This window comes from Simochromis diagramma, unplaced genomic scaffold, assembly GCF_900408965.1.
Source record: "Simochromis diagramma unplaced genomic scaffold, fSimDia1.1 OVJJ01000602.1, whole genome shotgun sequence".
Taxonomy (NCBI): domain Eukaryota; kingdom Metazoa; phylum Chordata; class Actinopteri; order Cichliformes; family Cichlidae; genus Simochromis; species Simochromis diagramma.
In genome coordinates this window covers 7821357-7847925 of record NW_024387040.1, presented here as the reverse complement: position 1 = coordinate 7847925, position 26569 = coordinate 7821357, and the positions used below count along the sequence as shown (strand labels likewise).

The 26569-nt window shown below is 39.5% G+C and overlaps 1 protein-coding gene across 2 annotated transcripts in view; it reads right to left on the bottom strand.

The window, feature by feature from the left end:
* malrd1 (MAM and LDL receptor class A domain containing 1) overlaps nt 1-25690 on the bottom strand; it is a 67241-nt gene extending 41551 nt beyond the window's left edge. Inside the window, exons 1-13 of one of the 2 annotated variants that reach the window (XM_040043788.1) lie at nt 24809-25690; nt 23069-23200; nt 22898-22986; nt 22654-22818; nt 15613-15709; nt 11487-11618; nt 8496-8648; nt 5853-5958; nt 4971-5338; nt 3802-4235; nt 623-710; nt 365-544; nt 117-273 (exon numbers count right to left, since the gene is read on the bottom strand). In XM_040043788.1, the coding sequence (XP_039899722.1) occupies nt 117-273; nt 365-544; nt 623-710; nt 3802-4235; nt 4971-5338; nt 5853-5958; nt 8496-8648; nt 11487-11618; nt 15613-15709; nt 22654-22818; nt 22898-22986; nt 23069-23200; nt 24809-24986 (2279 nt within the window). In that variant the 5' untranslated portion in view covers nt 24987-25690. Of the gene's footprint in view, nt 1-116; nt 274-364; nt 545-622; nt 711-3801; nt 4236-4970; nt 5339-5852; nt 5959-8495; nt 9909-11486; nt 11619-15612; nt 15710-22653; nt 22819-22897; nt 22987-23068; nt 23201-24808 lie in introns of those variants that run through there. The other variant, XM_040043786.1, reaches the window with a different exon arrangement.
* Nucleotides 25691-26569: the final 879 nt, after the last annotated feature.

Genomic DNA, 26569 nt, shown 5'->3' with positions numbered 1-26569 from the left:
GGTATGGGCAGCTTGCACGTTTTGGAAGGAAGTATCAATGCTGAAAGGTATTATAAAGGTTTCAAAATGAACAATAATACTGAAAAAATTCCAAAAACTCTTAGGTAGGTGCTTACAGGGTGTGGTCATTAGTAGGACGGTGGTACTCCTCTCCAAAATGATTGCTCTCCCCTTGGTCACATGACCAGCGAAACGAGTGATTTAGTATGAAAGAGGGTTTGACGATCTTCCACCCACAAGTGTCACCTCCTTCAAAATCACAGCTTTCCTTCACTGGAAAAGAGGGAACATAAAAATAAAAAATGTCTCAAAAACATTTAAGAAGACTGATAATGCAATAGTTAAAGCCTTTTAAATGTTTTACCACAACTTATTTCGTCTGATCCATCAGAGCAATCATATCTAAAGTCGCACACTTTACTGAAGGGAATGCACTCCCCATATGTCCCACAAGGAAACTCTCCATAATGGCACATATTGGGTTGAACTGTGGGGGCTGGAGTCGTCACTGCTGGAGTTGTATTATTCAGTGTGGGGAGCTCTCCTAGAGCAAGAGACAGTAGAAAATAACTAACACTGGAAACAGAATTTCACTGTACAGTTTTGTGTTGTAATCATTTACCTTCATAAGGCTCACAGTTGAGGAAGGAAAGGTCATCAATAGCAATGTCTCCAGTAAAATCATCTCCAACTGTACCTTGAATCAAAATCTGGGAAATAAACACACGGCATATTCAGTCGACGAGTTAGCGTATAAAGTCCGTCCAAAGCTTTTAACAGGAACAGCTGTAGCTGCTGGTGTATTAATTTAGGAACCAATTAAAAGTGAACTCAGGATTTTGGTATTAAGTACATCTGCTGGGACACTTTTGGTTATTTCGAAAATGTTCATATAACCTTTTGGTTCACTCACAACAGTCTCTGTTACCTTGCTAATATCTACTGAAGTAAGCCCAATTAGATAGCTATACGAAAGTCTAAGTAAAAATTCTCTGTTAGAGAGAAGTACGGTGGCCCTGAGAGGCCAAACGGACTGCAACTTAAGAAAACACCAGCAATAAGAAAAACGCTGCAAAAGCACACAGAACACAACGGAAATAGGAAAAATGACAACGGAAATAGGAAAAACAAAAACCGAAATAGGAAAAAACACAAGGGAAGTGTCTCTGGCGAGACAATAACCCGACAACCAGTTGCAGGAACCAAAATATGCTAAGAATTGCGCTGGGAGACACTTAAAAGAAGGGTAGGATCTATCGGCTCTGTGAGGAACGAAAAGATGAGAGGTAAGTGTGTTAGCCAGGGGCGTAATGTCCAGGGGGGTTATGACCCCCCCCCCCAATAATCAGACCAAACCAATATAACCCCCCCAATAAAATTATGAATTATCTTGCATAAATAGGCTGTTGATTTTCTTTACTAATTTCAGGTATTACCAACCAAATAGTTGCATGTTTAATCATCTGGGAATTTATCCAGATTTATTTATTTATTTAGAGATCTTAACCCCCCCAATGTTCAGCACAAAGTTACGCCGATGGTGTTAGCCTTACTATTAGCCTAAAAATTCATCATCAGTATTATATGAATCATGATAAAACACACCTACCATGTTTTGTGTTCCTGCAACTGGTCCGTCGGGTTATTGTCTCCCCAGAAACACTTCCCTTGTGTTTTTTCCTATTTCGTTTTTCGTTTTTCCTATTTCTGTTTTGAATTTTTCCTATTTCCATTGTGTTTTGTGTGCTTTTGCAGCATTTTTCTTATTGCTGGTGTTTTCTTAAGTTGCAGTTCGTTTGGCCTTTCAGGGCCACCGCAGAAAAGATTGCACACAGACAGATTACACACAAGTTTTACGGAGGAAACACTGAAAAAACCCCTTTTTTTTAAATGTTTAATCATATCACCTTCAGTCTGAGCAACATACTAAAATTTGCTAACATTAGCTTTGTGTGTTTGTTCTGTAAGGCCTCAGGCACAGAGGCCAAGGGACTAGTTGACAAGGTGAAACTGGTCACAAATAGGTACATGGTGGTGCACCAGAAACCACCTCGCGATTGATCCTCTGCCTAATCACACAAGCCTATCATGTGACTTAGGGTTAGTCACATGAGTGGGGCAAGGTCTCACAAGGGCTCACCTGAAACCTTGGCTGATCGTTACCCACAACTGTTTTCCCACCTTGACTCGTGTGATTAGGCAGAGGATCAATAGTTGGTCCACGACCCTGTTAGGGACACTCCCAATATGGCTTAAAAATCTGGGATTCTCTACCAATTGCTTTTAGAACTGAAGAAGCTTCTTGGATCACAGGTTGAAACGTCTTCAAGAAACTTAAAGAAGTCTGGAGGCTTTTCTTTCTAAGCTCTTGATTAGTGCCTTACTGTTGCTTAACAGTAAGGCACTAATTCTCAAGTTTTTGAGTGGCAGCAGCAATCTGCTAGCAACCAAAGCAAGTTTACATGGAGGTTTTTGTTGCAATGCGTAGCACCTTGGTACCTACAACGGACAACTTGATTCGATATATTAGTGGCTCAATAATGCAAATTAACAATTATCAATACTTGGCAAAAGCCTCCTTTATCTAAAACTGCCGAAATGCCAATAAATTAGACGCATATTTCTTCATTTAATTATTGACTTGAATTTTTCTTATAGAAAGCATTCAGTTATCCAGGTTATATGTGTGTTTCCCCTTTTTTAAACAATTTTCTTGTTGTTTCAGCAGTCACTTGCATGCTTCTGACTGCAAAAAAGGGAAGTATCATTTAGAAATACTCGAATACGAAGATTCTCATCAGGTTTTAAAAAGAAAACAGCTTGAACGTGAAAAGTACAGAAATGTTTTTACAGATAATTTTGCCTCTATAAGATCCTACATACGTGCAGAATAAGGCACCTTAATAGTTTAAGTTTTCATATTATCACATTTGGATGATTTAAGCAGGAAATGCAATGATGTATGTCTTTTTGTTCTTACATTGACCACATTAAGTCTTAATGAAAATGTAAAAGGATGAATTTGACACAACTGACTATTCAGATGCCCGGTTTTTAGAGTTTGTCATTTCATGGCACTTTGCCTGCACTGGGAGCAAATGGATCACTCTGAATTTGAATTTAATTCATCAGTGTCTGTTTTTCTCCCACTTTTACCCTTTCTGCAGTCAATTGACTTGACACACAGAGTTGCTGTTTTCATTGCCATAGCAGAGCAAAAGTCTTTAACTCCCTGTCAAGTTATACTCACTCATGAGTAATGACAACAGAACATCCATCTTGAGGGATCGATGTTAAGCAGTGAAGTTATTAAATGGATCTTCATCACGCAATGGTGGAGTGCACTCCATGCAGACGCTTTGCTTCACTAATGTCTCGGCATTGTCTGCAAAGGGAACTGTTTTTACCTAGAGCTTATGTGTGCATATCTACTTTGATTACACAAGGGAGCCAAAAGCAAATGACTCACAGTGGGATGCCAAGACTGTAATATCACAGGGTTTACCTAAGAGTTATATCTTAACCACTGTGTAAGCAGAACTTTGAGATATTTTCTTCCTATTTCCGTATTTTCATTTTGCCATGTATTGAGTGTACTGTCTGAAAGTCCGTTTTTTAAAACAACAGTCACAGATTAAATTGAGCACATCACATGTTTTACCAATTATACTCTTAAAATGATGCTTAAAGGTTAAAACATCCAAGAAAATCCCACAAACGTGAAATAAACGTGTAAATACCTCACTGAAAATGCCACACTGCTTTATAATGATGTCTATGTGAATGCTACCATTAGCTAACCTGGAAAGGCTGAGCACTGCTGAGGTAAAGAGTCTCCCTGTGCCAGAAGTCTCCTTGATTTCCATATTTCACCCACAGCATCTGGCCACGGCCTGTAGCAGTGGTCCTCAAGTACACCGCCAGGTAGAACACATATTTTCCAAACATGTGGTAATAGAAGCGGATAGCACAGTGGTTGTACGACTTGCCATCGTGGTGGGTGGGTTTGAAGACTGGACCGAGCAACACCGCCGTGTCTTTGAACTCCCGAGGGGCAGACGCCTCAATGTAGAGGTAGTGGCCATAGACGGTGCCCAATGTGTGGTCCTTCAAAGGGCCCGTGTTAAAGGATGGAGTCGGGCCTTGGTAGATGGTCCAGTCAAAAACATCTTCTCCAGTCTGTTCCTGTTTCCAGTTACACAGCCCATGTTCAAAGTCACACTGCAGCTCTGGAGCTGTGACACATGACAGAGAGAAATTCACTACAGACAAAACTACAACAATATAAAGCAATAAAACGCAATCGACATCTTGTCTTTGTCCATTTAATTGTATTTATCTACCATTAAGAAAACTTGAATTTTCCAGACTGACATTGATAAACATTGATAAACACACAAAAAAGTGCCAGAATCAGTGCAGCAGAGTCTACTGGCCACACATGAAAATAATAAATATTTTCATATACAGTCTACAAGCAGAACTTGAGAATGCATGACTACGTTTTACCCATAATTTAACTTCGCCACAGATAGTGCCATTTCAGATCTACTGTTTTAACACAGCAGCAGCAGCTAATGTAGCGTTAAGCAGAAGTAAGGAGCTTCAAAATGCTTTATGCAACTTTTAAAAACTTTTTTCATATCTGCAGTAACGCTACCCAGGACCTGCAAACAGATTTTAATGTGTGAAATTAGAGATGAGCAGCTTTATGTAAAATATCTGAACAATTCCTCCACCAAAGAATATAGTCCTCTTGGAAGGAGAAACAGATATTTTTATGAGCTGAATGCCTCAGATTAAACTTGTTTATTATTTCTGCATTTATAAACCAAGTCTGTTGCAAGTGAAATTAAATGAAGTAGCTTCATCTCAACAAGCTAAGACAGGGGAATGCCCTGTAGACACTGATGCAACACTATGACGAGTACTTTTACTTTTGATCCAGAACAAACATCAAAGACACTCACAACATCCTGCCTCATCTGATCCATCCCCACAGTCGTCCACAAGGTCACAGAGCTGCAGATGCTCCACACATGCCTTGGTGTGCACGCAGTGGAAATGTGTGTGGGGTGGGCACTCATCCACCGCCGGAGGCAGAGAGCAGTTCTTGAAAGCGATATCGTCTAGAGCGGCGACTCCATCGAACACGCCGAGGCTGATTTTAGCCAGGGAGATCTGGAAAGGCTGGGTGATGCGTCCCAGCTGTACGGTGACCTGGTTCCAGTGGGGTCCTTGGTCGTACAATGTTCTCCATATGACAGTGTGGTTTTCAACTCCTTCGATTCGAAGTGACATGTCAGCAGCTCCCACAGATATGCCTGAATTATAATGCCTGAGGGGAATAAGACAGTGATGGAAGACAAAATGTTAATTTTGAATGGATGCATTCCCTCGTGCTATACCTGAAACCTTTGCCTTCATCCACATACTGTAGTGAAAATACTCAATGGACATAATACCTGAGGACACTGAAGTAAAAAAAAATGACTATTTATAAAGCTCCTGCTTTCTGCCTGGAGAACTTCTCCAATCACTCAGGGAAAAACTATAATCTGTTATTAGACATAAACCTTCAGGGGCCATAAAACTGTCAGAACAGGACAGATTCAGATACTTCTTATTGTGTGTGATTGTGAAAGATGAGATATGCTTAGAGTGCAAAACTTAGACAGGTAAAATGATGAGTGGAGGTAAGAACGAGATCAAACAAGTAGTAGAAAGCAGAGAGACAGCAAGTGGAAAAGCGTGTTTTCATAGCAATGAATCTTGTCAAACTACTTTGTGGGCTTGACAAAGAAATGAAGACTGGTTGTGATGTGCTGGCTTTAAAGTAGTGTGGCTCTAACCAGAAGGTCATGGTGCAGGCAGCAGCCGATTGCTGGAACCGCGGTCCTCGGAGAGCAGCGTTTGGAAACAGACTGCTGCTGTTCTTGAATATAAACATGAAGTGACCTGCAATGAGAAATGACAATTACTATTCAGCATCTACTTTTTTTAAAGTTCTGTAAACAACTTGCTTCACCAGACAGTCAGTGAGTCACTGACCAGAAACTCTTACGGAAGTTCTTTTAGTTAAACATCTTCCCACGTTGTTGTTGTTGTTTTTGCTCCCTTACGGGTCTATTTTATCTGTGTTTCCTTTGGGATGTCTGTGAAATACAATGTCTAGTGTAAAAGAGATTATATATCTTCTTTTTTAAATTTCAGCACAGAGCAAGATGTTGTGGATCACACAGGTTGGCTTGCTGGCCAACAGCCAGGAGCCAAATATAGAAACGGTCAGTGCAGCAGCGTTCACACAAATCATAAAATCATGCCGTTCTGCAAACAGCACAATAATAATAATAATAATAATACAGCTTAAAAAACAAAGCTGAGAAAAAAGAAGTTTTCAGCTGGAAGATAACTGCAAGTAGGCACAGAATAGAAAAGTTCTTTAACTTGATTCTAGTTCAGGTTCTATCTTTTCTTTCTTACCAGAGATGCAACAAAAAAACCACATAGTGGCTATAATAATACAGCAGTGCTGTTTTATATGCTTCAGCCAACAAGTTAAAACAATCTTTGCTGTAATTAAGAGCTTGAAGATATTTAATAAGTGGGACGTCAAAGATTAGTGTCACTTACTCTGGACCAGACTAACTGTGAAATATGGTCACAGTCTCTCCTTGGTGATTAAAAATAACTGCTGCAGAACAGTGAAGCTGACCTTTGAGTATTTGAACAGATAATGTCCTCGTCATTTTGCGAAGTGTTGTGATGATTAGTTTGGTAAATGGAATGGTTCTTATATAGAGCTTTCTACTCTATCTGAGCACTCAAAGCACTTTATACAACTTACCTCATTCAAACATTCACAACTATTCAATTCATACAAGCAAATTCTTTCTACTCTCACACTCACACTCACTCGTTTAACTTGGGATTAGTATCTTACAAAAGGATAGTTTTTCCTTCATGAAATCGATTAAACATTTCTACAAACTTCTGTAAAATTCCCTCAACAAATCTTTCTTTACCTATTTAAGAGAAGAGATCACAAGCTTCTGTGATGCCTGGTGTGATTAATGGGAGTGTTGTGTCAGGAAAGACTTCTGGTGTAAAATCTGTGCCAAATCAAACATGGATCCATCTGCTGTGGTGATCCATTGGGAAATGAGGGAGAAGCTAAAAGTTTCCAATTTTTAATGACAAATTATAACAGAAAAGTTATTTACCATGCTTCTCTAAGTAAATTAAAATATGAAAAAAGCACTTCATAGCATTGGTTTCAAACACACACCTTTAACTGGATTATTAGGTATGGCTTGCCAGGTTGTGGATACAGATGGGCTGAAATTGTATGTATGGATGGATGCATGAATTAGTTATTCAAGTTTGAAGTAATGCAAATTATGGTGATTTCCCATGATAAACAGCAAAATGTGAGGGCACTAGGTTTCAAAATATGGAAGAAACCAAGAAAACCATGAAAAACATCAACATAAAGGCCAAAAGACTCACTTTGAGACTTGATAAACAGGACTTTCATAACTAATAGCTGATGTAATGGTGTCCATCTTTTGCATAGTCTAATATAAATCAGATTCCTTTCTTACTAATACATTACAAATATTTAGAGTATAGAAGACTGGAGTATGAGATGCAGTGTTTATCTTTGCAGAGCAAAGCGTTGGTGGTTCTCATGTTTAAAAAGTCTAGAAAGGCACAAACAGCTTGAATAGGCTGGTGAAACCATGCTGTCTAATGCTGTACAGTTTGAGGCGGTGGTGTGATGAAGTTGAAATGTTTTCTTGGCTCATATAAGGTGTCCCACTGCCAAATAATCACTCTTTGAACACACCACATACCTGCGCATTGTCACACCCGAGATAAGTCTTTGAGCGGTCACAGTCATCTACATCCTCAAACAGATGCTCCCACCAGGATGTGTGTCATTATTTCACAAAGCTTCAGTTTAGAGTCTGCACAGCCACCTTACAGAGCAGTTTTTTCACAGCATCTTCACACAGCCTACGTGAGAACAACAACAGATGGTGCCTGCGTGGAGTCCGACTTCAAGAAGACTGCTTTTAAAATCCATCCCTGTAGACTTAATTCTCCTCAGGGAAGAAGATGCGACGAGGCATAAAAATACAGTTGCATGTTGTGCCACATAAACTTCGAATAGACCTCTGCAGAGTCTTGTTTATTTCTGTAAATAATGTTAATATGCATAATGGGTACAAGCATATGTCGATTTCCTTTCTATTATTCAGACGGCTGAGAAAGCGTTTCTCCATGAAGTGCTTATCTCACAAAAGACAGTGCGGGAATTTTCTTCCACAAAACCTCAATTTAATCAGTGGATAATATTATCTTTTTTTCTGGCTAGAATCCAGTGAAATCACGTTATCGGCTTACCGCATTTCCCTTCTCCTTCTCACTGGCTTCATGTCTCACATGGTGGTATTGCTACAGCAGATTTGTGGTGTGTTTGTTTCCCTTACCTTCAGTGCTGTTCGTGGAGTGGTCCAGTGGTGGTGGGCGACCATAGTAGTCTGGAGGTACCTCCATCGATGAGCCCCTGACCCAGTCAAAGCCATCGCCGAGGGTAAGCTCGTACCAGCCACAAGAATCACTCTTAAAGTCACACTCAGAGGCTAAATATATTGACATAAAGGACAAAGTTACATAAAGGTGAGGCTTGGATGTGAAATTAACATTAACAGATGATTTTCAGCCACATCCCATGATGTTTCCCAGAAGATTTATCAGACTGTAGTGTTCAAGTGATTCTACTGGGCCTTGAAATGAGCATGCTTTGTCAAATTATGAGTAAAAGGTCAATAATACAAACTTAATCCCAAGTTTTACTGCAGAGTAAGATTTTTAATACGTAGATTAATCATTTGAATGGATTTAAATTTTTATAAAAAAGCTTCTACATTAAACAGGATGATTTCCCAAAGATTAAACTTACAATAGGAAAACTGGAGGCCACAATTTAAAACGAGAAGTTTTGATGAATTTCAGTTTTACTTCTCCTCCTTTTTTTCCCTCCACCTGTTTTGTGAACCACCTGCCACCAATAAGTCTTCCCATATATCCCTGCTGTTTCACCACTCAGTTGCCAGGTTCTCTTTGTATTTCTTATGAACCATTTCCAATCTGTTTTCTCCGTCTGTTTTCTTGTATTGACTCTGGCATCTAGTTTCTACTGTAGGTCTGCTGTTGGCTGTTGGTGGTGAAATGTGCAAACACACAGCTGCTTTTTTATTCTCTTCTCTGTCAAGATGATCTCACACTGCTTTAATAATGTTGCGGTCTGGAGAGGCCAATCCATGATTAATGGTGTGCTATTGTGTGTTTTCTGTCCAGGTATGCTTTGACTGCATTGCCAGTGGATCAGGGATCATTGTTACGATGAAAATTTCAGCCGCTGTCGATCAAATGCTTCCCGTGTGCTACTGCATGTTGCATCCAAATCTGAGGGTAGTTTTCTTCTTTCATAAATCCACCCTGTTGTTGACACTCACTGTGATGATTTGAACTGAAAAAGATTGATTTTCCTTATTTTGCTACCTTAAGAGTTGCTTCTTCACAGCCAACAATCCACTAAAACTATTTCTGGATTGTTGCTGGATCGACTTCTTCTTTTGTCCTTCACTTGTCCAGTTTTCTCAAATTTTTTAGGAGACGCTGCACAGATTTTTCAGCTAATATTTTGTTGGGAAACACCAAAAGTTGCAAAAATCCTTTTTTATTTATTTTTTTATCCTTTTCAAACTGTGTTATCTTTGGAATTTTTTTACGGGAACAAATTATCTGTTTTTGTAACAGACTGCTAATAGCAAAGTGACCAATTCAATTCAATTCAATTCAATTTTATTTATATAGCGCCAAATCACAACAAAAGTCGCCTCAAGACGCTTCACAGATACAGAGAAAAACCCAACAATCATATGACCCCCTATGAGCAAGCACTTTGGCGACAGTGGGAAGGAAAAACTCCCTTTTAACAGGAAGAAACCTCCAGCAGAACCAGGCTCAGGGAGGGGCGGCCATCTGCTGCGACCGGTTGGGGTGAGAGAAGGAAGACAGGATAAAAGACATGCTGTGGAAGAGAGACAGAGGTTAATAACAGATATGATTCAATGCAGAGAGGTCTATTAATACATAGTGAGTGAGAAAGGTGACTGGAAAGGAAAAACTCAATGCATCATGGGAATCCCCCGGCAGCCTATGTCTATTGCAGCATAACTAAGGGAGGATTCAGGGTCACCTGGTCCAGCCCTAACTATATGCTTTAGCAAAAAGGAAAGTTTGAAGCCTAATCTTAAAAGTAGAGATAGTGTCTGTCTCCCGAATCCAAACTGGAAGCTGGTTCCACAGAAGAGGGGCCTGAAAACTGAAGGCTCTCCCTCCCATTCTACTTTTAAATACTCTGGGAACAACAAGTAGGCCTGCAGAGCGAGAGCGAAGTGCTCTAATAGGGTGATATGGTACTACAAGGTCATTAAGATAAGATGGGGCCTGATTATTTAAGACCTTGTATGTGAGGAGCAGGATTTTGAATTCAATTCTGGATTTAACAGGAAGCCAATGAAGGGAAGCCAAAACAGGAGAAATATGCTCTCTCTTTCTAGTCCCTGTCAGGACTCTTGCTGCAGCATTTTGGATTAGCTGAAGGCTTTTCAGTGAGTGTTTTGGACATCCTGATAATAATGAATTACAGTAGTCCAGCCTGGAAGTAATAAATGCATGAACTAGTTTTTCAGCGTCACTCTGAGACAGCATATTTCTAATTTTAGAGATGTTGCGCAAATGGAAGAACGCAGTCTTACATATTTGTTTAATATGTGCGTTGAAGGACATGTCCTGGTCAAAAATGACCAAAGAAGCAGTTTAAAATTGGTTCTTTGCTAAGTAGTCTGTTATGTGCAGACACAATACTAGTTCCTCCTATGAGTTAGGTGCCTTTGGTAATGAAAAATTGAAAAACTGAATAATTCATAGGTCTGTGTTAAGTGGCTTAACAAGTTTTTTTTAAAACTCCCCAGAAAATGTTCAAGTATAAGAACTTGACTACAAACGAATAAGAGTGAGAAAAACTCTGAGACCTTCAGAAAGCCTGAAGAGCTGTTGCTCAAGAGAAAGTCTGGTTTCTTGGAAGCAAAATATAAAGAAATGAGTGCCTAAAGACATTTGGTACTGTAAATGTGATTTGAACTAAAATATTTATAATTTTTGTGTTTTTTTTTTTTCACTTAATAAGAAATGTATCATGCAAAAACAAAAACAAACTCGTTCGCCACAAATAGGAAGCTTAAAATGTGAATGTGGTATCAGATAATTAAAAAAATATAAATCATATTTAACTAAGGTAATAATATGGTTCAAAGTGGATGAACAGGAATTCATGCTGCCTGTCGCTCAGTCGAGCATACCAGTGCGATTTGGTTTGTTTTCATGTGTGAACTCAGAAATAAGATCCTTACGGCAGCTGGCTTCATCCTCTCCAGAGGAACAATGCGGGGTGAAGTCACACACTTTGCTCTCCTCGATACACTCCCCATCATCGCACACGAACCACAAGGGAGGGCAGGCAGGAGGAGAGGACACCCTCCTCCCTATATGAGGACCAGTAAAACACGACATTAGTACATTTGGATGAGAAAGCAGTATTCACAGGCAAGACGCTCTTTGATAGTCAGGAGCTAATAAAGAGTTACAGTTGCTACCATAGTTATTAATAAAGATGAACTTAACTGTGTAGAGATAGAGTGCATTAGCTATGTTATGGAAGACTGGATACAACTGTTGAGTAGTTTGGATATTTTAATCAATATCATCTCAGACCTTATCACTCAAATGAACTCAGCTTCATTCCTCTTATTAGGAGTATTGGAAACATTTGAAAAATTGCCTAATTTGTAAATGGCTTCTGGCTGGCTACTGAAATGAAGTCTTTTAAAGGCTGCTTTGCTGCTGTATTGAGTTTTTAGTATCTCTCTTTGAAAAGAAATAAGGAATAAACTCAGCCGAAAGGATTAAAACTGAGAAGGATTTGGATTAATACAGCATTAAGAGGTAAAGCTGTCAGGTTTTGTTACGAATTTTAGTTCATGTTTTCTCTTGGCTGCATTTTAAAAGTATTTCATACTCTGAAAATATTAAATACGTTGCATGTCCCACTTGTTTTTGCTTCCCGTGCTTGTCTTGATTCCCACTTTTCTGATTTGTTGCCCCACCCTAATTTGTTTTCACCTGTGTCCAGTCAGCCCTGTCAGTCTTATCTCTCCCACTGTCTGCATCAGTTTGTCACTACTCGCTGCTTCCAGAGTTCTGCGACTTTTCTCATTTCACTGCTTATGTGTCCTTGTCTCCTTTGTCCTTTGTCCTCCTGCCTGTGTCCTGAAAATCCGTCTCAGTGGTCACTGAAGGAGGACAGAGGAGAAATGAGGCTTGCTGTAAATAAATGAGGATGCACAGGTGAATCATTTGCTGAAGTGATTTTACTTTAAGATGATCCAACTTTCTGGTCTGCATTGCTTCTGTTTGTAACTTTAGAAAGCGTATGGCATCACTTCACATTAAGCCGCGTTGCGATCCTAAATATAAATCATGTCGCGAGCACTGTTGCATCAGAAATCATGAAATGCAGGAATATTTGATGCAGTTGCATCAAATTTAATTGGCATCGCTTTAAAACGAGGCTCACAGGCGAGGATGTCTCATTTTGTTAAATGCCCGCTGTCTTTCTCTTTCCTCGTGTCTCTCCCTCGCCTCATCTGCTCGTATCTTTGTGAGATGGAGTAAGACGCAAGGAGAGGAATCAAGGATAGGCATTTCTGGAAATGAGAACTGGGGGTGGTCAGTATGTGTGCTGTCTTTCTGTTTATCACTCCCTGCTGTTTCCAGAGCTTGCGTTTCCTGCTGGTGTAATTTTTTTCTTTTGGATTGTCTTTTTGTTGAATTCAATTTGGAAAATCACTCAGCAGCAGTTTCTTCTGTTATTATGCCTGCCAGTCCAGTGTGTGTCCACACTCTAAATGGCACATAACAGCTGCTTACAGATTGCTTTAATGTTCAACTAATTTGCAATAAGAAGAATGAGACTGTCTCGCTTAGAGATAGGATGAGGAGCTCAGTAATTCAGGAGTGACTCAGAGTAGAGCTGATACTCCTACACTTAAAAGGAGCCGAATGAGGTGATCCAAGCATGCCATACTGGGAAGAGGCCCTGGGATAGACCCAAGATACATCTCGCGGGTAGCCTGGAGACACCACAGTGTTCCCCTGGATGAGTGGGAGGTCTGGGCTTCTCTGCTTAGGCTGCTGCCCTTGTGATGGATGGATAGATGGATGGATGGATGGATGGAGGCTTCATAGCAAATAAAACCTATGTGGATACTTTTCTCTCAAATAAATGGGTAAATTATAAAAATATTGTTTGAAGTTGCACAAAAATTATGAGAATATTTGAGCACTATTTTTTTTTTTAAAGAAAAGATCGGTCTATTAATATTTAACTCAAAACTAGAGCAAAGCTCAACCCTTTAAAATGTGAACCATGAAATAATTGTAAGAAATTAATTCAAACTTTTGAAACTGAAGAATTTATTAAACCCTCCAACTGTTTTTTTTTTTTTTAGTTAATTAAATAATAATTTGGATATATGAGTTGTAAGTTGTATCATATTTGCTGTACTGGGCTTCTTTTTTGTATCAAATGTGTGAAATATGATAGGCTAGGCATTAAAGGGTTAACCAAAACTGGTGTTTTCAGAACTGGTCTTTTAACATTTAATGTATAACTGCAAAGCTTCACCAAGCGGCTTTGTTGCCTGAACTTAACCAGAGGTCCAAGTCATGATGTTAACTCTGTACATCACCCACCACAAGCATAACTGAATATTATATCATTTAAAAAGGTTTGCCTGAAAATAGTTTTCTGTCTGCAAACTTGTGCACTCAGTTTGAGAACTATAAAATGAACTCCTGTGCAGAACATAAATGAAAAATAATGATTGCAACACAACGTGGTAAACAGTTACAGCAACTTAGTTCCAAAGCCACATGCACTCGATCACAGCTCAGATATATTGGTTATATTTTGATCATGTGAAGCCGCCAGTACTGAGTCTAACAAATAAATCGGCCATAGATGAGACAGGATGAATAATAAAGGATGTATAAAAATCCTTGTGGTTGGCATGATTAGATGTCGGACACTTTTCAAAACAGTGTCTTATATCGTATATGTGCAGCTCAGGTAGTGTTAGCAGAGTTTTGACTGTAAAAGAAAAAAGTATTAAGTTGATTTGAGTTTAAAATTTGACTAATGAGCTGTCTGTTATGCACTATTTAGCATTTGGTTTATTGGTTTTTATGTGATTAAAGGGACACTAACAGTCCTCTTTTGAAGTCTGGAGCTTTTAATAAATCCACTGTGAGTGCAGAAGACAGATGGAAGCAAAGGGACCATGAGCCAAGGTGACACTGAACTGTCTCGTCTACTTAGACATGCCAAACTAGGCTTGGTGATGCTTCACCACACTCTTAAGAATACGCAATGACAAGATCTTTTGCATTTATTAAATACTCTTTGCCACTTTTTCCCCATTTGGGAGCAGCAAAAAAAGAAAGAAAGATAAAAGGCTGTAAACAAAAAACTGACAACTTTAATATTATATAGAAAGCATGTTGAAAACAGTTGCCTGTTTATACAGCACCAGCATTCACTCCTCCCCTGTGCACAGTTTAGATCTTCACCATCTCCTGAAGAAAATAATGTCTCATTAGCTGCCGCTCTGGTGCCGGGTAGGTAATAAATAAGTCTACTGGGATTGACCAAAAACAATGAGCTGAAAATGCCAAGAGCGACTCTCCACATACAGATTGCAACTAGATTTAATGTTTACATGAAAAATGTACATTTTTGAAAGTTTTAGTCACAGAAATGAAGCCTAGTTAGGAAGGCTCTCTTCCTTAACATACAATTTTGCTACAACCTCTATGAGTTAATTTTTTAAAGGTTATTCACATTCATCACAAACGAGCCGAGCTGCCCTGCTCTGCATCCTTCTACACCAAAGTCCCATCATAAGGACCTGTTGTTATTCAGTTTGTGGTGAAAATAAGCTCAAGGTTGTAGTCAATAAAAAAGTTCAACTGCTGTTTATTTCATGATGAGAGAACATGAACAGGCTGTGGTGATGCTATGCTTTGGGCTCGCAACTGTATAAAATAATGTGAAAGCAACATGTTCAGATTATGTCCAAAATGCCAACTGGACAGTGCTTTATTGAACGCTCCCGGTCAAGATATTGAACCGCATCAAATTCATCACGGAGCTGCAGGCGGCACGTTACAGCCGACACAAATAAGCCAACACACACAAAAAACGCTCCATATTCAGAGCAAAACATGCACTAAGCACTATTTTAACGATGCAGTTATTCTGTTATGAATGCCATCCCAGGTGTTTTAGCACCCTACCTCCCTGGTATCGGTATTCAAAACAAGTTTGTGGGGGTCTGTTTATGTGCGGCGATATTTCAAAACATCAGGGTGTGAACTTGTGCTGTCTGTGTGGTGCGATGTTATTAATGGTACCAGTACCAGACACAGCCCCGCAGCCGGGGCTGAAGGATAAGTCATCGATGGCCAGGACCTCAGAGGCCTCGCTGTCAGCTGAAAGTTCTCCTCGAATCACCACCTGGTAGATAAAGAAAGAAAGAATTGATAAAAGAGTACTCAGCCACCACTTTTAATTTACACCATTGGTTTGCTTTGGTGGTCATGCATGCATATAGTATGTGTAGAGCATCTGTGAATGTGGTGTTTACTGTGCTTAGACATGTGTAAGCCTATAGCTCTTGCTCCAAGCTAAAGCTGTGAGCTTATTCACATGTTAGTGGGAAACTAGTGGGAAGAAAGGACAATGAAAACCAGAGAAGAACAAAATCACCAAGAAAGAAATGAGGCACAAATAAGATTGACAGAAGTTGTTCATAATATAACTTATATGAGCTTAATCTTCCTATTTTGGTGTGTTAACTTGCTCACATTTACTTGCTGGCAGCATAAATGTGCAGTTTAAGGCTGATGTGATGTAACCTCTGCAGTTCAGTTAGATGTGATCTAAAGTGACCTGAGATTTTGAAGCAATACAAATAAAGCTGATTCAAATCCAGAGGGGTCTGTTATTGAGAAGCACAGCCATAAACAAACCAACCAGTTAGATTTTCTTCGGCAAACATGGGCCAAATCTGTGATTCATACATTTACCAGCCACTTCTATAGGTACACTATAATTACTCTTTAACAGCCAATCACATGGCAGCAGCCCAATTAATTTATGCATGTAGACTTGATCAAGATGACATGCTGAAGTTCAACAGATGGTAGGGTCAGAATTTGGTGTAAACAGCACGAACTAATCCATCCTATGTTGTATCAGTGGTTCAGGCATGACAATGAGTTACATCTGAGAGAGGGTAAAAGGTCTTAACATCCAGACTTTATGTCAAAAATGACACAGAGTGCTATAAAAGAGTTTATCCACATGTGCTTTTGCTAATTGTAAATCATCTTTATTCTTGGTTATGAAAGTCACGAAAGAAATCTAATCAATATGCTGTATGAAAAACGCACTTTGAGTAATGAAAATTATTGTAGTGTTTGGATTTTGTTTGCATAGACAAATAGACATGATCCAGTTTAGATTTGTGTCTCTGTGTGTTTGCAGGCATGTGAAAGATAAGAAATGTGTCACTAACCCATGATTATACATGATTGTGAGTAAGAGAAATGGTATTAAGTGTCGTAATTGTTGAACACCGAACTATAACTCATAAGATTTTTCTGACAGTTAATGAAGCTTAACTGCTTGATACTGATCAGATTATAATCAGGTTTAAGTTTAATCGATATAACAAATAATAGTAATATAATAATAGCAGGCCTCTCACTGTGTGTGTGTGTGTGTGTGTGTGTGTGTGTGTGTGTGTGTGTGTGTGTGTGTGTGTAAATTGTGAATGGCAAACAGAGCTTTGAGGAGAAAAAGTGAGGAAAAAGTACTCCTCTGTATTAGAATTTACAAGAAATTATATTAAAATGGATGTAAAAACAGGGTAATTATAAATTTATGTTAAGAATAACATAGAAAAAAAAATGTAATGAAGTGACTTTAAAGTTTTTTAAACTTTAAATCATATATGTGGAAAAGTCAAATAATAAGAGGACGATATAGTGTGGCTGGAGATCGTGTGATTAGACGCCAAACAAAGGTAACTGGATGTCTTCATGTGTGGGGTCAGATGTAATCTCAGAAGATGTAATGACTAGAAGGAGAAGGGGGAGAAAGGATGACCAGGTACTAAAGTGTTGTGCAGAAATAAATGGTTCTTCCCTTTGTCTTCTGTGAGATGAGCAGTTCAGAAGATTGGATCTAAGAAATTCCAGCAGAGACTCTAGAGCGATGAACTGCTGCCCAAACTGTGAACGTGCAAATTATTTTTGTATTTTTTGTTTTTTTCTCTGCTCAGTTTTACTATCTTAGATTACACATTCAAGAGAGTTTGGATTTCCACTGTATTCCTGGGGGATTGAATTTCCAAGGGCTGCTGCTGTCCTGTTGGACTATTAGTATCAACACGGATCAGAGATGCGTGCATCGTGGTCGAGGTGTAGTCATTCTCTTTTCAACTCGTTTATCAAAGATGAGAACAAAGTCAGCATTAGCTCAGAATAGGTTAATTAAACAAGTATAATTCAAGTGATTTTATTCTTTTTTTAATTCTGCTTTTGCTTTGCTCCTTGCTTTTTAACCCTTTGTGAAACAGTAAAGGTAAAAACCTGAGTATTAATCTGCATTAGTATAATGCATATATTACAGCTCACTCCAGCCTCATGCAACAGACTCCTGGAGTTTAGTTTTCCAAGTCACTGCGCTGATCTAGAGGGGAGCTGCCATTAACAGGTGTGGCCATAGAATTTATTTTGACTCCCAAGGCTACTCAGGGACAAGGGGACCATGGAGATATGTGGGGTAGACACACGGAGGAGAGAGGCAGCTTGAATGCATTGAGTCTCCTGAGTCATTGGCTCCATCTAAGCTCTGCACTGCCTGCTGGGGAAGACGTGTAGTATCAGAGATTAGGACTTTTTAAACAGAGAGCTGCTCCAGACTTCCTGTACAAGAGTGCTGATCCCACAGATCGACATTCATAGTGTACCTAATGAAATGGCCAGTGATTTTATATCATATGTGACTTCATTTGTATTTTATTTTATTTCTTAAATGACAGATAACCAGATACAGTTCTCATTTATTTATTCAATGTGAAAGGAGCTTTGTTTAGAGCAGGGGTGTTGAACTCCAGGCCTCGAGGGCCGGTGCCCTGCAGGCTTTAGATCTCGCCCTGGGTCAACACACCTAAATCAAATGATTAGCTCATTACCAGGCTTCTGGAGAACTTCAAGACATGTTGAGGAGGTCATTTAGCCATTTAAATCAGCTGTGTTGGATCAAGGACACATCTAAAACCTGCAAGACACCGGCCCTCGAGGCCTGGAGTTCGACACCTGTGGTTTAGAGTCATCGACAGATATAAAAATGTCCCTTAGCATTCTAATATTTGGGATAAAGTCTTTTTCAATTTAATAGTTATTGTCACAGTCCCACCACTCATAATTCCAGCTCTGTATCGGCATACATACAGAACATTTGTGCTTCAAAAAGCCTAATTCAACCGTTAGCTCTTTTAATCCTCACCCTCTTTCTAATCCTCTCACAAATGTATTGGCTTCTACTGAATATTAACTTATAAATAACACTTTATGGGCTTCTTATCAATGGAACAGGCTGCTGCAGCTCTGCTACACAAACAGAGCCTACATGAGCATGTTGGACCGTGAAGCTTTATTAAACCTTGTTTTTGCAGAATGCTGTTATATTAGCTGATCCTAACGTTTGTGGGTTTTGTAGTGCCTGTCTTTCTTAAAAATGTCAGGATCCATTCAGTTCCTATTAAATTATTTCGAATTTGAGCAAGCCTAATATTATTAATGTCTTAAAAATCGTAATCGTTATTACTGTTAATATTCATATACCCATTCAGTTTTCATATTTGTTCTCACTGATTATTCCTGATTTCTGTTTAAATACTTGTTTCTAAATTTATTACAACAGGTTGTAACAAGTATGGGAATAAAATACAAAAAAGAAGCAACAACAAAAATAGGTGGATAGATGAAGGAAAAAAAGGAAGAAGAAAAAAGAAATCTAGCAAAGACCTGACACATGACCTGAAGGAGACACCTGTCCCTTTAATAAATCCGTCTACTGTTCACTGAAGTCTCATCAGAAATGGTCTCAGTGGACGGGAGCCTTTGAAGAAGCCCTTCTTAAGGATGGGAGACAGGGAAAAAAGGCTAATGTCAGCCAAATTACACAAGGCTTGGTATAAAAGTGAACAGCATGAAATAATGAATCCAGAATTTTGGCTCAGATTGTTGTCAATGTGTACAGAGGAGGTCAGGAAAGAGATACAACAGTGAGTGTCCACAGCCTTTTAGACACAGTGGAGGCTCGGTCATGGTTTGGCGCTGCATTTCAGCCATTGGTGTCGGGATCATGTCCAGTTTGATGGAATTGTTAACAATTCATCTGGAAAGAGTCTGATTGACAACAGGTTCATTTTTCAGCCTGACGATGACCCAGAAAACTCCTGCTGATGCATATTTGGATAGAAAAAAGCACAGAGGAGCAGTATCAGTCATGGATAGGCCTCCCCAGAGCTCGGACCACAATATTATTAAAGCAGTGTGGAATCATCTTGACAGAGAACAGAACAAAAGGCAGAAACATTCAAAGAACAGCTTTAAATGTCCTTCAAGAAACCTGGAGAACTATTCCTGAAGACTTAAAGAAATTACAAGAAAGCTGCCTAAGAGTTCACGCTGTACTGTAAAATAAAGGTGGTCACGCTAAATATCGACTTTTCAGCTCATTAGTATTGCAAAAAAGTCTGTTTTTGCCATATATATTGTAAATCCATGTCTGTTTACATATATTTGACTAAATAACTACACCTATTATCCCTTTTCCTAGATGAATAGGAAGAAATGCTCTGTGCACCCTACTGAACATTACAACACATTAAAACAGTAATGTGTTGTTGTTTTGGTCAATTTAGGACCTTAACTGGTTCACACTGAAATCTAATAAAGTAAAAATATATATCAAAACTACAACTATTACAAATAAATTAGATCTGATCAAATGATCAGAATCAAGCTCACAGATTTGCAGTGTAAATGAAGCCTTAGTCAGAGTGCTATCAGAATAATATCATAGACACGCTGATCAAAGTCCACAGAGCAGCGTTTATCTGCACCGGTGCAGTTTTACAGCCTGTCATTTATGACTGATCTCAGCAAACAGTAGATTGCGTCATCAAGACTGCTCAGAAAAATAGAATTTCCATCAGTCACACATCTCAGATGGTTTTTCTTTTACCTCCACAAGTGAAAATTGAGGTCACAAGGGTAATATAATCTACAGCAATGAGTTTACATAACTGTTTATTTAGGATTTCACAGCTGAGCCGGAGTGTTTATCTGATCCAGACAGTGTGCCCCCGCTTTCTTAAAATCTTGGGTATTTTTATCCACAGAGTCATGTCGTTATTGTGAGTAGAAGCAGCACAACAAAACACCCTTAATCATATCGCAGATTAGATTTTCATCCTCCAGCTTCTGGAAAAAAATTTTATATGGGTGATATATTTTTTGTTGATCTTACAAGATTCAAGCTGACCAAATGAAAAGTTCTTCCGCTAGACAATTAAAGAGCAAATCTAACCTCAAGGTGCAGCCCATAAAGCAAACTGACTGAAACTGAAATCACGGCAAATGAAAACCCAATTAACCAAACTACCTTGGAAACAGGAAGTGGATTAATGGAGGGGAAAGTGAATGTTAGCAGAGAGGTGGCCTCTCTTTACTCCCGCTGCTACTGGTCGGCTACATCACAAAACTGAGCGGGCACTCCTGGGTGACAGATGGTGAAGGCAGAGAAGAGGGGACGGTGACACACTGACATTGTCTCAGGACACTGGAAGGACACAACAGCAGGCTTCCCAGGACTCCAGATGGCCTCTGAAGAGTAGGTCACTACCCTCGCAGTGGATATAAAAAGCTCCTGTCGTGACGCTTACTTCTTCTGTGACGACTTCGCTAGTTACAATAAACCCTACACTGCATTAATAACACTGTATACCATAACACCTACTAAACCTGTGAAAGCCTTTGAACCAGATTATAGTAAAACATCAAGAGGTTATGATGTAGGCCCAACGTCATGACAAGCATGACTTTTGACCATTTATTGGGATGACCTCCATATAGTTCAGATGTTTTCTCCACCAGCTCCTGATGAGGCAGCACCGGCAAAAGCCAGAAAGAGCCTAAGCCTGAGAGCTCATTTATGTGGTCAGCTGTTAGCGCCTCTAAAGTAGAATAAGTAGAATATCAACCAGGGCAGGTCCTGAGCGATTAGCTAATTATCTGGCTTTCTCTGTTGGAGGGGCCCCAGGCCACAATATGGCTGCTAGACACAAATTATTTTAGTTTATATGTTCCCAGGCAGAATACTTCACTTTATCAAATTAGGTCTAGTTGCAGGGCTTAATGGGAACTTGATGGCATCAGCGCTCACAATCAAAAAGGTGTGCTTTCCACAAGAACATCCCGAGCTCTGGTGTAAATGTTTGACTCCTTAACCGCTAAATGCACCATCCCTTATGTTGCTAATTTTGTTTGTGTGCTGCTGGGGTCGTTTTTAAAAACACCTGTCTGCTGTGGCTGAAAAATGACTCAGATAAAAAAGATAGTGAATCAAGGAAGCAAAAGATGTTTGGCTGCAAAGCCAAAGCAAGGGGATGCACAAAGTTGAGGGAAAATGCAATCATCTGATGATTCTCTTAAATGTTATTTAAGGAAACAATGATAAGAGCAGCTTTAAGATTATATTGTTTAAATTAAAGACAGTAGGTAGATTGTCAAGTTAAAAAGACAATAAATTATATGTTATAGACCCTGTTTTCATTCATCAGTCAACGTGCAGCTCACAGGAAAAGGATCCAAGCATCTAATGGATATATTTTTCTTTTCTTGTGCCTCCAAAATCTGCTCTCGGGTTTTGCTCCTCATTCATTTTTGTTGTGGGCTCGAATGAGCTGCATTCTGACTTTTTCCTTTTGTAAATTCTACTCAGGAGCAGTGCAGAGTACGAGACACAGCTAATGCACTACAGTGATACTGAGCTACAATACGAAAGCCACAGTGCAATTTAGCACATTTGCTATGGGCTCTTACTTTAAAATATTAAAACTACAATAAAAAAAGAGCTTTTTCAAATACTGCACAAAGACTACTGTATAATATCAGAAAGCTAAGAGAAGTAGCACTGCTGGTGCCTAAGGTAATAATACATTTGATTAAACGCTAACAAGCTGGAGTCGGGGGTATTTTAAAGAATGGTTTAATATGTATGAATTAGAAATTAAATACTAATATAACTGAGACCATTTGTGACACCATGATCTGATATGGGACACGCTGTTAGTATTAGACAGTAATTACACTGTTACAGACCTGAAAACTGTCATTCCTGGAAAAGCGAAGGATTTCCCGCAGCCACGTATCCTTCTGTAGTTGAGTTGAGGGTTTCCACACTGCTGTGCTCCGACCTGCTGGATGAGTTTGAACCAGGACCTGAAGATCTCCGTGAGTTGCTCCAAAATAATAATAGAAACTCATCTGACAAGCAGAAATGAAAAGAAGGTGATCAGGTGAGGTCACATTGGTGGAGGCTGTGGTTTACTGTAGATTCTGTTACCTGGCAGGTGTGGCTGGGTGGGAGGACTGGACTTTTCAGGTCTGCTGTGGTTTTGTTTCCTCTGACGGGTAACAGGGACAGAAAATGTGCTGAAGGGAGAGAGGAGGAAAATTTAAAGGAAAACTTTCATAATAGGTGTTGTTATCATTTAGAAATGACAGCTGCTCCAACCTGATTTGTTGTTTGTGTGGTCATGTTTGAGTCCAGCGACCTCAGTTGTTCTGGACCACTGAGCCCTCATTTCTGAGCTTTGGATCAGGTCACAGAAACCCTCCTCAAAGTCACACCTCTCATACATTGAACCTGCAGCAGAAAATGGTAACACAGATATTTCACTTCTGCTCTTTTGTTGTTAAGCCTCTGATGTAGTTCACATCATTATAGATTCAAGTGTAAACCGCAGTTTATAATTCAGAAGTGCCGTGGCGTATTTTCAAAGGTATCAGGCAAGATTAGCAACCATACAACAATCACTGCCCATTTATAGATCCTTGTCGACAAAATTTTATATCCATCATAAAAATGTACTCAGTAAAGCTTTCAATTAGATTAAACTTCTATTTGTTTTATTCTACTGATCTGGATTTTAGAGACCAGCCCTAAAGCTACAGATTTTTAGAACAAGGCTTACTCCTAAAGCGCTAGTAAGATTAATGATCAAAAAAAAGTTTTGTAACTACAGTACACAATAAATGAACAATAAATGACCAAAGATAATAGTTCTTAATGGTTAAGGAAGAAAAAATATTATTTTAGAAAATGCACTTTAAGACAGTTGTTTATTCTTTTAGTCCCATTATTTTGTTCAGTTGGATATAAGCCTGATAGTTCAGAGTGACACGTCATGATGACACATAGAGGTGGAAAGTAATGAAGTGCATATATTTATTACAAATATCTTTGCCTCCATGTCCTCCTTAATTACATTTGTGAATCCTCTCTGTGGTCTTCCTCTTCTCCTCCTGCCTGTCAGCTTCATCGTCAACATATCAGCACATGTCTACACCATCTCAAACCAGCCTTGCTTCTCTAACCTTGCCTCCAAACTGCTCGACCTGATCTGTCGCTCTGATGTACTCATATCTAATCTCGTCTGCTCTCACTCTAAATCAGAATCTTAAAATCTTCAGCTGAGCCTCCTGTCTTTTTGTCAGCCCTCCAAACCACACGTCACATCAGGTCTCACTGCCGCTAACCTTTCCTTCCACTCTTGCTGCTATCTTTCAATCACAAATCACCCCAGACACTAGTCTCCACCCACTCCGCCTCTTCTCTACGTCTTTTGTGCAATGTCCAAATAACTGTACTTTCTACTCCTAACATCTTTAAAATAGGTTTGTTACTTTAGGCTTAAGACATCTGAGGGGCATTGTTGATTACTTCACATCACTGTGCACCTCCCAGACAACAGACATCAAACTGATGTGAAGCTAAATGGAAGGCTCAATAACATAAAAGGCAATCATATTGGTGAATCCACCATTCAAGGTGCACATGTTAATGTGTTGTGGTTGCAGTACTTCAGCATCTAGCTTAGCCATACTGAAGAGGAGTGAGCATAAAAGGAGTAATATTTTCAGGTCATTTCAAACACAATGCTTCGAACTGCTCAACAAATATCAGTAAACACACAAACTGTTTCTGTTTCGGTGCATTTTGTTACACACTTTGTGCAGCTTAAAGCGACAGGAGTTCTCAGGGAGAGAAAAGAAAAGTAAATGTGTGATAAGTTCGCTCTCAAAGATGAAAAAGGATGAGGATAAGTTGTTCTCCACTGCATTTAATATAAAGAGAAAATGTTTGATTCACAAGCAAATTTACAAACTCTATGAACTGAAACCAGATCGTGGATAATAGATTTTTACTCTCGGATTTTTCTATACTGTGTGTCCATTTTCACATTTTACTCACAATTGTTTTCATCGCTGCTGTCTCCACAGTCGTCGGTGAAGTCACACACACAGTCCTCAGACACGCATAATCCGTGAGAGCAGGAAAAATCCTGGTTCGAACAGGTGTTGGCAGCCACTGGCTTGAATACCAAAGTGAAGGCTAACACCAGCCACACCAAGCCAAGCGGTGACGCCATCAGCAGCTTATTGTTTACCCTTCAACTAAAATACTTAATTTTCACCTCCAAATGAAGCATTTTTCTGTCAGGACATGAGGAAGAATTCCTGGTGTAGAGCGGCTTTTCCTCACTGTGTACAGCTTACTCGGCTCCTGGATTGATACCGTACGTGTGCTCAGCATTCATGCTGTAAAGAGTAATAAATGGGTTTTATTGCTGTTACTCAACAAGGTCACTGTTCCTGCTCATGTGTTTAACATGGACACATGTCATGACAAGGGGACAGAAATAACCAAAGTCTCCTAAGCCCACATTTTATTGCCTCTATTTTTTTTTTTTTTTTAAATTTGGATTGAAATTAGATTCAGAAATGATCTTTACTCTGTACTTAAGTGACTCCATCTTGCATGATTGTGACAATACTTCATCTTTTGTGTGGTTTCCCTCTTTTCCTCCTGCCTGGTGGCTCCATATATAACATCATTTGTACAGTATATCCCCTATCCCTCCTCTGCACCATGTCAAACTTGTCTAACTTTGTCTCCAAACTGCTCATTTCTAATCTTGTCCATCCTGGTAACTCCCAAATGAAAATCTGACCCTCTTAAGCTCCGCCTCCTCCAGCTCAGCCTCCTGTATTTTTCTCAGTGCCACCATCTCCAGACCATACATCAGGTCTCACTAGCATCTTGTAGACCAGGGGTGGGCAACTCCAGGCCTCGAGGGCCGGTGTCCCTGCAGGTTTTAGATGTGTCCTTGAACCAACACAGCCGATTTAAATGGCTAAATTAGCTCCTGCAGTTCTCCAGAGGCCTGGTAACGAACTACTCATGTGATTCAGGTGTGTTGACCCAAGGTGAGATCTAAAACCTGCAGGACACCGGCCCTCGAGGCCTGGAATTGCCCACCCCTGTTGTAGACCTTCCCTTCCACTCTTGCTGCCACCCTGTCACAAATCACCCCTGGCACTCGCTTCTTCACCTCTCCCCTGCAGTGTCCATTTCTGCAGATAGTCGACCCAGGTGCTTAAACTCTTCCACCTGTATTATTTCTATTCATTCCATCTTCACTGTTACACCTGTCACTTTCCCATTCCCATAAACAGGTATTCTGACTTGCGTCTACCGACTTTCATTCCTCAATCCTTCGTTCTCTTCTTCTTTCAATTTAGAGATTTGGATATTTTCTTTTAATAAGGACGATGTCTACCATTGTATGCATGAAAGCTCTCTTACTCCCAATAGTGATCATCGCACTCATGTTTAACTGATTTTTACAAGTTCAGCTGGGAAGGAGCCGGTTACCTACTATTATGTCAATAGTAGGTAACTTTAATAATCAAATGCAAATGAGACTTACAGAAAAGCCAGCAAAAGAAATATGCCACAAGATAAGATACATTATCTCTAATCAGTTAGATGAGATGAGCTAGGGAACGTATGAAGTGCTATAAGAGGATCATTAACTGTGTTCAGCAGGGCTCAGCTCCTCTATACAGTGAGGCATAATTTTATTTCACAGCAATCAATAAAGACAGCAACCTTAACACAGGCAAGCAGCAAGCCAGTACAAGAGTTGGTGTGGTTCAAATGAAATTAACC